Below are 13,301 nucleotides of genomic sequence, written 5' to 3'. Positions count from 1 at the left end.
ATCTATCTACATTTGTCTTTACAAAATCTAATAAAGTAAGTCTTCTGCAACCTGATCTTGATCCTTGCCCCACTATTATCCCAACTTGGTCTTGATCTGAGAGGATATGAGAGAGGAGAGGTGCTAACAGGAGAATGTAAGAAATTAATTCCTTCACCCTTCTCCCTCTTACTTGGGCACACGTGTTTAAATGGATTAGCTTTGCTCTAATAATAAAGAATAAATCGGATGTCACCTTTTGGCATTTTCACATAACAAAATGCTTTCTGAGTTGAATAAAGGTAAAATTGGATTTACTATTAAAAAGAGAAAAACTCAGTGTCATATTGTAAGGAAATAATAATTAAGGTGTAGAGTTTCTTATATATAACTCTTATGTTTCATCCTGAGAAAATATGTATGTTGCTAATAATTTTCAAACCTCATATATTAAAAAACTCTCACTAATATGTTGTAGATAGCATTATTAGTAAAAATATTAATAACTTACGTGGTATTAAAGTGAATAAATATAATGTTATTTAAATAATTATGTTTAATATTCATGGAAAAGTGTCATGAACGGAGATGGAATATCTCTAATAGCCCACATATCAGCTCACATGAAACTGAATAGCATTTGGCCTTAATACCTGCTTCATATGAAAAACACTACCACTATCCAGAAGCTCAGATGCCCTGCCCCCATGAATCAGACCATTTGGACACTGATGTTTGAGGACAGACTCAGAATGATACTCCACCTTTTCTCCTCTCATGATTTATTGATCCAGCCCTATCTTAATTTTTTTCATTCACTCCATCTCTTTCCACCTATACATCCTAAATATAAGCTTTCTCTAAAGTTTCTGCTTGACTAATATTATCAAAGGGTGATTTAGAGTATACCATGTTGCAGGTACTGTGAGTTTTTATGCTTCATCTCATTTAATTCTCAAAATACCTAATGTTGTAGTTATTTTATTATTTTCATCTTACAAATTTTTAGAAAGATTTTATTTATTCATTTGAGAGAGAGAGAAAGAGAGCACGAGTGGAGGGGAGAGGCAGTGGGAGAGGGAGAAGTAGACTCCCCGCTGAGCAGGGAGCCTAGCGTGGGGCTCGATCCCAGGACACAGAGATCATGACCTGAGCCAAAGGCAGATGCTTAACCATCTGAGCCACCCAGGCACCCCTACTATTTTCATCTTAAAGAGAGTAAATAACTTGACCAACACTCATACCAGCAAGAAAAAGAACTTATTCCAGCTGTCTGCTTCCACTTTACTTTGCTACTCCTATTTTCCAGGAGGAGCTCCCAAAATGTGAAAGTTAAGAACCCATAGGATACAATGCAAATCTTGGCAAGAGACCAGATATGAATAAGAGAAAGATGGTGGAGTAAAAGAAAACTAAGATTTTGAGTCTCAGCGACTGGGAAAATCGTGGGGTCACTAATCAAAACCAGAGAACTGAATTAAGTAACTAATAATGAGGAATCATTCTATGGTGTGTGTGTGTGTGTGTGTGTGTGTGTGTGTTTGTGTTTGATGTTGAAGTAAAATATCTGCAAAAAATTAAAACATCCTACAAGATTGGAACTACAAATAGACTTGAAGACTGGAAAAAGAGAAAGATAATAATGGATATGATAAAGAGGGAGCAGGAGATGGCAATGGGACTTCTGTTTGGTGAAATTAGAAAGCATTGGAGCAGTTGCTTATGTGGATTGCAACAGAAAACCAACAAGATATTATTATTAGATAATGGGCTAGATAATGCTGATAATGCTGATAATACAACTTTGTTGGAGACTTCTTTGCTATGACTTTGAGATTTTCTCCAATAATGCCCTGGGTTGTACTGGAGTAAAAGAGGAAAAACAGATGAAGGGGGTTGTATAGGACTGGGAATGGACAAACGTGGGAGCTTAACAGAGCTTTTCCAGCAGGTGATAACAGACTAGGTATTATCATATTCCTGAATACAGTAAGGTAGGGAAACGAGTGAAACCAAAATTATGACTATAAGCTGAGAGAAGTGAAAAAAGGGAAAGGACAAACAATATCATTGATGGTAGAGCAAGTTTAATAGGGAGACGAGGGGATAGTCTGAAGGGCAGAAAATCATGGCCACAGCAGGATGTTTCTAAGTTCAAGATCTTGAATGTGGAGCGGTTTCAAGTGATAAAGCAATTCAGGGTGTGAATAGGCTGCTAAAGAGTGGAGTTGAAGGCCATGGAGATGAGGGTTAAGAACTTTGCAGTCTTGATTTTAAAGGGTCCAATCTCTAGAGTCAGACACAGCCAAACTGGAATCCTGGCTATGCTACTTGTGATCTGGAGGTATTTAAACAGTTTCTTAACTTCTCTAAGCCTTACTTTTCTTCAGGCACAAAATTTGGGGTGGGAGAGATGATAGTACTATTCACAGTACTATTTTACAATGTAAAAGAGAAAAAGCAGGCAAAAAGCTTGGCAGAGTATACCATTCAAGTTAGCCTTTACTGTTATTGTCGTTGTTGTTGCTAATAAAAACTACCCTCATATATTCAGGAAAAAAGGACAAAGAAGCAATCACACAAGAAAATATTGCTTAATTTAAATTCCAAGAACCTGACTTAAGGCTTAAATTACAGACTTCTCCATCCCTGTGCTTTCTGAAGTAGAGTGAACAGCCAGGAACAAATACTTCATGACTTTGAAGAAGGAGGCTTGAAGATTAAACATTTACTGTGTCTATTACAAATAAGATCTAAGACAATAGGGGTAGATTTGAATGTTCAGGAGAGTCTCATTCCATCTAGACCTCTGATGAGGTTGTTAATGATCAAGGAAATGACCACAAAGGAATAAAGATGACTTCGAAGAAGAAGAAGAAGGAGGAGGAGGAGAAGGAGAAGGAGAAGGAGAGGAAGAAGAAGAAAAGATAAAGATCTAAATTCATCAATTCCATAATTAAATACTAAAATATCAAAATGAGCTATGATTGTACTTGTGATGAAGTGGGTCACATTACTCAATAAAATCTTCAAAGACAACTAAGAAGTGGAGTACACTCCAGTAGGCACCATCTCCAAAGTACTCCTTTTAATGAAAAGTTAGGCACCTAGGGATAAATTCTCAGAAAGCCCTGATATTGTAAAGAAGATTGTATACATATATAATGAGAAGGTCTACAATTTCATCAGATTTTCAAAGAAGAATATGACATTTAAAAACCACTTCTTGGGGCACCTGGGTGGCTCAGTCAGTTAAACATCTGCCTTCAGCTCAGATCATGCTCTCAGGGTTCTGGGATTGAGCCCTGCATCAGGCTCCCTGCTCAGTGGGGAGTCTGCTTCTCCCTCACCCTCTCCCTCTGTGCATGCTCTCTCTCTCTCAAATAAATAAAATCTTTTCAAAAACCACTTCTCATATGATTATGGTAAATATTTTCAAGAGGTTTAAAACAGAACAGTCTCAAAACCTAATAAAATATTTAACTTTACACTGATTACATTGATGGTTTATAATGCTAGTTATTATTCCATATCATAACACATTCCCATAAAGAAACCAAATTTACCAAAGATTCCCCACTAGTCCTCCCACCATCTTTGCAGCCCTCATTAATATACTAGGGATTTGTCTGGTTCAAGGAAAAAATTAGTACGAAACACAAAGCCTGGTGGAGTTTATTCTAGTCAACTACTCAAAAAGAGTTTTGTTTAGTGTGGCAAACACCAACTACCTACTTGATATCCATGATTCCTCTTTTCTTCTTAAAAAAAAAAAAAATCTGATTTTTTTTCAACGTATCAATGTGTCCCTCTGGAAGATCACAATTCCCAGCCTATTTTGCAACAAAAGGTGAACCATAAAATGCAAATGGAAGTTGGGTGGGATTCTGGAAGAACTCTTTTAAAAGGGAGCTCCTTTAGATAGAATGCACTTCTCTTTCCTCTCTTCTTTCTCATACCCTTCCTGCCTGGAATGCAAGTATGATGTCAAGAGTTTCAGCAACTACCCTGAACTTTTGAGACATCTCAAAGATAGAAGACGTGCTAAGAATGGCAATACTATAAAACAGAAAATGGTCCTAGGTGAAATCATGAATGTTATGCCCTATCTAAAGCATCTTCCCATACATTTTTTATGTGAGAAAAAAGATCATAAAACTCCCAATTTTTAAGGCTTCAGAGTTTGTTGCTGTTTTTTGTTTAGGGATTATTTTGTGTGTAGAAAGGAATCATTGTCATTCAGAAAAGAATGTAATTCACAACTATCATAGACATCCAGCCTGAAAATTCCACTTTACTTTGTTATATTGCCTAAAAGTGGACCAATTGCTGATTCATTTTGACAAACAATGACTTTTAATGGATTGTCTGCACAATATTGGACATTAGGCAGCAATGAACTATGATTTCTGAGAGGCAGGAAATAAATGAGGTGAAGGGGGAATCCAAGCAGAACCTGGTGGACACCCTGGGTTGAGGAAATAAACCTAAAAACCCAGGAGACTAGGATGGCTAGAGTTTACAGGACAAAGCACTAGAGAGTAAAGAGCTTCATGGAGACCTCTAGAGATATGCAGAGAGCCCAGCCTGTGTTCAGTGGAGTACTGATCAGCACATGCATGTAAGGAGTACTGATCAGCACATGCATGTAAGGAAACTACTGAAGTCCAGCAAAAGAACCTGGAAAGATTAAAAGGGACAGTACCTAGGGATAGGGCTGAGAAGAATGCCTGTTCCATCAGCCAGACTGGAAAACCTTATAATGGGACATTAGATAAAGATCCCACAATATTATGCCTCCATATTGGGGAATAATTAGCTTTGGACTAAACAGTATTCTGGCTCTGTCTAGAAAATCTTAAAAACAAAACCCTAAATAGCCAACTTTTTCCAAGTAATTTAACTGCATCCCAGCAAAAATTTAAAGAATATTTATAGGAATACAAAAATATTCCAACAAGGAATACTTTAACCCACCTAGGTCACATTCATAATATGCAAAATCCAATAAAAAAAATTACCAGGCAGGCAAAAAAGTAGAAAATATGACTCACAATGAAGAGAAATATCAATCCATTGAAACCAACTCAGAACTGACACAGATACTAGGATTGTCAGACAAGGAGATTAAAACAAGTTATTATACCTATATCCCATATGTTTAAAAAGCTAGAAGGAATATTGAACATGTTAAGTAGAGACATGGAAAATATATTATAAAAAAATAAATATCTAAAGATAAAATTATAATGCCCGAGATAAAAAAATAAACTGGATAGGATTAACAAAAGATTAGACATTTTACAAGAAAAGATTAGGGATCTAGGAGACATACAAGAGAAACAATCCAAGATGAAAATAAGTGAACTATGGAACAACTTCAAGCAGCCTAATATGCATGTAAGTAAAGTCTCTGAAAAGAAGAGAAAATGGGGAGGGGGGGGCTAAATCATATTTGAAAAAACAATGGCTAAAAGTTTTCCAAATTTTATTTTTTAAAAAGCCAAAAAATATAGATCCAAGAATTTCAATGAACTCTGAGCAAAAGAAATGAAAAAACTATACCAAAATATATCATAATCAAGTTTCTTAAATCCAGTGATGAAAAGAAATATCTTTTTTTTTTTTAAGATTTTATTTATTTATTTGCCAGAGAGAGAGAGAGAGCACAAGCAAGGGGAACGGCAGGCAGAGGGAGAAGCAGGCTCCCTACTGAGCAAGGAGCCCGATGTGGGACTGGATCCCAGGACCCTGGGATCATGACCTGAGCAGAAGGCAGATGCTTAACCTACTGAGCTACCCAAGCATCCTGAAAAGAAAAATCTTAAAAGCAGCAATTGGAGGGAAAAGACACACAGGGAACAAAGATAAGAATAACAGCGTATAGTTTATCAGAAGTAATGTAAATGGGAAGACATAGGAGCAATGTCTCTTAAGTACTGAAAGGGAAAAAAAAACAAACAAACAAACCTTTTTAACCTAGCATTTTATACCCAGCAAAAATATCCTGTAAAAGACAAAGGTGAGATAAAAACTTTTCAGACATAAAAATACTGAAAGAATTTATCTACAGCAGACCCACACTACAATAGTAGCATACAAGAAGTCCTTCACATAAAAGGAAAATGATGTCAAATGATTTACTGCTCTACACCAAGCAATAAAGAGAATGAGAAATTGAAATTGCAGAAGGTAGAGCACTTCCAAACTCACTTGATGAGGTCATCATTACCCTGACACCAAAACCAGACAAAGACATTAGAAGAATAGAAAACTATATTGACAGAAAGATCAATGACCACCAGGGGACTGGGGTTGGAGGAAGAGATTGCCAAATGGCATGAGGAATATTTGGGGTGTTATGGAAATGCTCTGATCTCAAATGTGTTGATAGATTCATGAGTGTCTGCCAAAACCCATCCAAATTATAAGTTAAATGGATACAGTTTATTATATGTAAATTGTACCTCAATAATCTGATTAAAACAAAACAAAACAAATGAAAACAGCATATCTGGCAGATACTATAGTTTGATTCACTCAGTAACCAATCCATTCACCTTCTAGAATGTCTTCCCATACTGTAGAGGCTAGAAAGCTAAAAACCACATTTCCCATTTTCCCTCATTGTTTTCATATGTGACAGATTCAGTAACTACAGATACACTCACCCAAGACTTTACTTAGGAACAGAATTTTGTAGAAAAAGAGGCAGAGAACAAATCACCTGTTTTTCTGGAGAGGACCAAAGACAGCATTTCTAGAGTGAACCACTTCCTGATCGTGGCAGAGGCTTCCTTGGTGGGCCATTTTTGCAGAGAAGTTTTGCAAGTTGTCCGTAAAAACATGCCTAGAGTCTATATTTCTAGTGTATAAACTAGCTGTGCTCAATAACAATTCCTTCATTCTTAAACTGAAGAAAAAAAAAAACTGCACTTTCAATGAATACAGAATTATCAAGCAGTCACAACTCAATAACAGCTAGTTTAAAACACCTGTCTAGATCCATAGCCCTTCTATTCCTCTCTGTTACCAGAGTCCCCACTCTGATTCATTCCATGTTTTATAGCTAAGTTCCAATGTGGGTTTTATGGATTTCTATTGTAGAGTTTTATGGTTGGTCGAGAATCAAGACAGTACTTCTAACCTATTTCCTACTAGAATTTCTAAGATAATTTATGTCCGAACTATCAGAACACAATGTTTTTGTGTAAAGATCTCCTGATGCCAAAGCAACAGGACAATGGCTTTAAACAAGCTTCGAGTTGAACTTGCTTCCCCACCGTCCACCCCTCTTAGCCCCCCACTCCTTGACTGACCCTTCCTCCCCCGATGGAGCATCCCAGGGCAGTGGAGATTTGTTTTCTAAAGTAATTTCTTTCCCTTGACTATTTCACGGCTTCCATCTTTACATAGAAGTTTGGCTGGGAACCAGAGTTGTCAGGAAAAAAGAGCTCAGCATTCTTCAATTCTTCTGCTCTTGCCCGTTGAACTCTGTGATCTTCCCCTCATTGAAGATAACTGAATTTCTTTGGTACCACCCATCCCTGGCTCTGGTGACCATGATGGCAGGAAAATAAGGGAGCTGCAAAATGATCTCATGCTCTCCCCATCCCATCTCACTGCCTCCATAGGCCTATTTCTGTCCCTATATACCTCATTCTCTGTCCCTCTCTAGTTCTCTCTCTCCCTCCTTAAAAAGGTTGTATTGCACAGATGATGCATACAGCTTGATTTTTCACTCATCTACATTTAAACTAAATCAAATGGTTTCATGTGACTGTTTAAAACATCACAGATGTTAAGGAAATTACCAACATCAGCTTCTTTTCCTCCCTAAAAATTATGCTTCACCATGTGCCAAAACCCAGCAGAGGGCATCCTTCCATTTCAGATAAATGAATACTGCAAGGAAAAGGCTCTGAGTCCAGCAATGTATTCCATTTACAACTGTGCACTGGAATTTAAAATCCAGGCATTTTTGTAGTAGAAGGAGAAACTGTTGTAGAAGTTGTTTTCTGGAGTGCTTACCTCCATTTTGAGTTATAGATTTTGAAGTAATTCTCCTTTTATAAGAAAAAAGAAAGAGGAGGGGCGCCTGGGTGGCTCAGTCGTTAAGCGTCTGCCTTCGGTTCAGGTCATGGTCCCAGGGTCCTGGGATCGAGCCCCGCATCGGGCTCCCTGCTCGGCGGGAAGCCTGCTTCTCCCTCTCCCACTCCCCCTGCTTGTGTTCCCTCTCTCGCTGTGTCTCTCTCTGTCAAATAAATAAATAAACTCTTAAAAAAAAAAAAAGAAAGAGGAAAAGAAAATCTGTCTCCGGCCTCTTTCCAGATTTGGGGCATTAGCTTCAGATTGCAGAAGCAACAAGGTAGCACCTGTGTGATCTTTCCTTCTCTAGGCCACTGTGTGCTAATAAACTAATCACGCAGAAAAAGCAGTTGAGAAAGAATCTGCGCACCACCTCCTTTGTCTGTTGCCCTCTGCCTCTACCCATCAAATGTAAAGAAAAATAGCACCACGACCTGTTAGATTGCCTTAGAAGGAGGAAGAAGATAAGTATGGTCAAAAGCAGCGTATCAGGCAAGGCCAACCATATTACACCTGTGTAAGGAGGCAGTCACCCACTAAATTTAATTGGGCAATTTCACAGAAATTAAAATTCTACAATGTGAAATATCTTACATCATCAGAAGAATTTTGCCAGGGTTAAAAGGCAAATGACCACAACCCTTATCAGTGATTTTCTCCCTGGTGTGAGTGAGTTTATCAGATCCTTTCCTGGTGGAAGAATGTCATAGGGAGAGAAGGAAAGAATGTGAGAGAACAGTATAGCATCATTCATACACCCATTCAACATACATTTCTGAGCACTTTGTGCCAAACCATGTCCTAGGCATAAGACCATATCAGCAAACAAAGTATCAAAGATCCCTTTCTTTGAGGTGATGTGCCAAAAAGCAGGGGTTTGGGGAATCGGACAGACCTAACTTTGAGTCCTGGCCCTGTCACTTGACCAGCTATGTGATTTGGAGCAAAGTAATTAATGTTCTCTTTGGCAAAACAAGGATAATAGTTGTTACTATTTATTAAAAACATACTTTGTTCCAGGCACAGGAATTGAGCACTTCTTTATATTATATATGCGGTAAAATCCTCACAATTAGTCTGTGAGAAAAGTTCTATTACCATGCTCCTTTTACAAATGAGAAAACCAAGGCACAGAGTGATTTATAAATTACCCAGAATCACATAGAAGTATCAGAGCAGGAATTTGAAACAAGGCTGTCTTGCCTCTCAGCGAGTAGAGCAGAGAGGTATTCTCTAAGGCTGCCCTGGGGATTAGATGAGATGAATGTGTAAAGCTGAGAGCACAGTATAGTAACATTATTACTACTATTATTATTAATTTATCATTATTATCACTGTCATTGTTGTAGCTTTCTGGGACCTAAGGGTACATGTGGAAATATAATGAAAGAGGCTCAATGCTTCAAATCAAAATTCCTCTGCTTCAGAATGTAGTCTGCGTCCAACTCAAGTTTGAAGTAAGATTGCAGAAGACATAGCTAGTGAATCATGGCTTCTCTGCATTTGTCTTTCCATAAGATGACAGGCTGTCTCTAACAGCGATGGCTCTAGACAAGATATCAGAACAGCTTCCCTGTAACAAAACATGAGGATTTCCTGCTCTGGATTTTTTCTAACCATCTCTGAAAACTGAAGGTGAAGACCAAATGTGAAACAAAGCCAAGATCCAAATATCCATCTGCCATTTGAAGGCAGCTCTTTGTTCTCTGACAAGTGATCTGGGGGAGTCAGTCCCACCCCCTCAACCGCTGGCCTCCTTTGGCTCTTTGTTCGTGCTCTTTCTAAAGTGCACTCTCCAGAGCCCTCTTCTTGGGCTTCTAAGCGATTGAGTGTGTTCATAGATCAATGGGGGTTAATTATGCTAACAGTATTATTCAAAGAGAAAGGAGGCAGTCATGTTTCATTGCTGCTCGGGAATTTTCCCTTCTCTGCTACTGGAAGCCTAAATTTGTGTCTCACACTGCCAAATTACCAAAATCCAGAATAATTTTAAAAAACAAGCAGATAAAATTCTGGCTCCAGGCCCCATTTCTTACTGATTTCGTTTTGGGACTGCCATCTTAGTTTCATTAGGTAGGAAACTGAGTATTCGATAATGGGGCATAAGAGAATTCATAAATGTGTATCTTATAAATATTCCCTTTTTCTTGTGTGAACTAAAAAATAGTTTTTATCTCACATGTCAAGCTTCATAATGCAAAACTCAAGTCAACTGGACAAGTGAAAAATGTATTCCTATTAAAAAAGGCAATTTCATGTGGATTTTATCTCACCATGCTTCTGTAGGGATGAACACTGTTAGCAACACATCATTTGGGATAGAAATAAGTGCCTCAATCCCTTTGGGTCTGAACTCCAAAAAAATAGCAAATGTCCTGGGAGTTATGTTGCAAGTCGCCTTGTCATAGGCTTATAGATTTCTAACAACACTGGTTGGATTCAATAAAAAAAGATTTTCCTTAGCAGAGTACTTACCCCAAGATAATGGCCATCGATGAACACGACAGGGAGGGAAGGGGCTTCTGAAACACGTCGGCATCGCTCATCTAACTCTTTTCCATAGTCACCATTCAGAGCTATGTTTTTCTCTTCAAATTTTACTCGATGGTTTTGGAAGATCTTTCTAACCAGTTCACATCTTTCAAAGGTTGTCCGTACCACACGAAGGCAAGTGGTATAAATCACTACACGGTCAAATTCTAGGTCAGTTGATGGTTGCTGAAGGAAGAACATGGTAGTGTAAATATTTTCATCTACTTTCTTACATCTTATTAAGACAATTCACATTTTAGTAAGTGTCTTCTACATTAAAGGCATGCAATAAAAGTTAAAGTGCCATATTAGTCAATCCTCAGACACATTTTTATGTTAGAAAACCTGTACTTGAGAAGGGGATAACAATCAATGTAATTTAAATGACATAATTTACTTGACAGTGTTTTTTCTGTTCTCAGTGGCATATCAAATAATGGCATATCTTAAAATCGATGATGTCTCACATGGCATGCCACGTGGTAAAACAAGGAATGGTTGAATTATCTTTCTCATGTTCCGTAGCCAGGGTTCAATTGCAAGATCGGCCTCTTAAGCCCAAGTGAAATATGTGACAGGACAGTCAAGGTTAGTATTTAACCATTTGAAAATCATTCTCCTTCTCTTTGGGCCACAGTCTCCTGGGAATAAGAAGAAGTGTATCAGAGGATTGTTCCGAGGCTTCAGTAGCACAGCCTATGTGCCTGCACTCTGCTGAATGACCGGGCTCCGACATGCAATGAGAAGGCTCTGCAAAGATTGAATGATGCGGGGAGTGCAGAGAAACCAGCACCAGAGTGGGCTGTGGGTCAGAGTCAGGCATAGAAAGGAAACAAGGAAACATACATTGGAACAGAGGCAACCAACTCTCAAAACCAAGGAGAAGACTTCCTATGTGTGAATCTTGCTTTCTGCATTTCCTGCTACATCAGGAATCACTGACTACATTCCTGGGACGACCTGCCCAGCGCTACTAGGGCCAGACCACATAGGCCCTGACAACATTAGGGAAAATCCTCTTCTTCCTTACCACAGTCTTCCTTGAAGGAGACTAAACGGAATACGCTATACCATGAATCCAAGGGATACGTGAGTTTTCGTGGGGCTACGGTTGTTGCAACACAGCCATGCAACCATGCAACTTACAAACCCCTCTGAAGTCAAAACTTTGACTGGAAACCACTCCAAATAGCTAAAATAGTAGAATCAGAGGGGAACCACTCTATATTCAAAGAAATCAGCCCATCAGATGCAAATATACAGAGTCCTAAAACGGTCTTAAGTCATAAAGATGGCAATGCAATCCATCTCGCCAAGAAAGAGGTCATTTTTTTTTTTCCTGATGATAAAATATATTTCTTCCCTCAATAGAGTTCAGAGGCAAAGCTGAAAACCCAGAGACCTGGAGGGGCCAAACAGGTGTCATAAAATGTTGGGCCAGGCCAGGAGTAAAAGAGATATTAGTGAGAGGTAGAAAGTCAGCTGAAAGAGAAAAATGTCACTCAGCTTCAGGCAAGATTCAGCCTGGCAGGCATGTTACTCAATATTGTCAGATATGATTATTTTATTTTAGTTTTTTATTTTACCTTTTTTAGACGTAATTATTTTAAATATAAGCTTGAAATCTGGACTTTTATGGGAAATTTTCTGCTTTCTAAATGGCAGCACCTCATTAAAAATGTATTGAGACCATGTGGACCAATATATTTGAAGGCCGAATTTGGCCTACACACTGTTCATTAACACTGGGGTGGAGAGAGCATCAGATATATCCGGACTCTGCCACTGGCCATCTGTGTGTTTTGCGGAAGCTAGTCAACTAGTAAGCTTCAATTTTGTCATCTGTAAAATGCGATCTGCCTAACAGGTTTGCTGAGGAGACTAAGTAACCGAGCCTATGAAAACAGCTAGTGTAGGGCTCGACATGTACTACTGTGCTAAGCTACCCAGTGCAAAAGATTATACTCCACGTTGGGGAATTTTTAAGATTAAAAAAAAAATAGTAGGAAGGGAAAAATGAAGGGGGTGAAATCGGAGGAGGAGATGAACCATGAGAGACTATGGACTCTGAGAAACAAACTGAGGGTTCTAGAGGGGAGGGGGTGGGAGGATGGGTTAGCCTGGTGATGGGTATTAAAGAGGGCACGTTCTGCATGGAGCACTGGGTGTTATACGCAAACAATGAATCATGGAACACTACATCTAAAACTAATGATGTAATGTATGGTGATTAACATAACATAATAAAAAAAAAACACACAGACAAAAATAAATCAGTGGAAATAATCAGCGGTCAGCGGAATTAATGACAAGAAAGGGGGATTGTTACTATGCTTTAGATTAAAAAGCACTGATCTTCAAAGAAAGTAAACCAAATGCCCAAGAGCCTATGGCTCGTCTTCAGGTTCATGGTTATAGGCAAGCAGGGAATCAAGAAACTCACTACAAATACTGCACCTTTTGGAAGTGCACTCCAGTTCTCTTTTCTCTGATGCTATTATGTGAGTAAGTATGCATTGTTCCTCCGGCTGCAAAGGCTGCTATAACTGCATTTGGTTCTACCAAAATGTTCCACTTTTTTCAATAGCTACACTTACTTTTGAATATTTGATAAGACATAAGTTTCCCCCATGATAGAGGTGGGAAAGTTTAAGATCAGACCATTCTGCTGCCACATTAACCAACTCCTATGGGCTTCTCTC

General features: G+C 38.6%; 1 protein-coding gene across 1 annotated transcript in view; it reads right to left on the bottom strand.

The window, feature by feature from the left end:
• Positions 1 to 13,301, bottom strand: part of GRXCR1 (glutaredoxin and cysteine rich domain containing 1) — a 120,023-nt gene that overhangs the window by 39,008 nt on the left and 67,714 nt on the right. Inside the window, exon 2 of the mRNA XM_032400280.1 lies at positions 10,543 to 10,785. Within this exon, the coding sequence (XP_032256171.1) occupies positions 10,543 to 10,785 (243 nt within the window). The remainder of the gene's footprint in view (positions 1 to 10,542; positions 10,786 to 13,301) is intronic.

This window comes from Phoca vitulina, unplaced genomic scaffold (genome assembly GCF_004348235.1).
Source record: "Phoca vitulina isolate PV1807 unplaced genomic scaffold, GSC_HSeal_1.0 scaffold3, whole genome shotgun sequence".
In the NCBI taxonomy this organism is placed as follows: Eukaryota; Metazoa; Chordata; class Mammalia; order Carnivora; family Phocidae; genus Phoca; species Phoca vitulina.
Note: the sequence above shows the minus strand (reverse complement) of the source record. Positions and strands in the feature narration are given on the sequence as shown.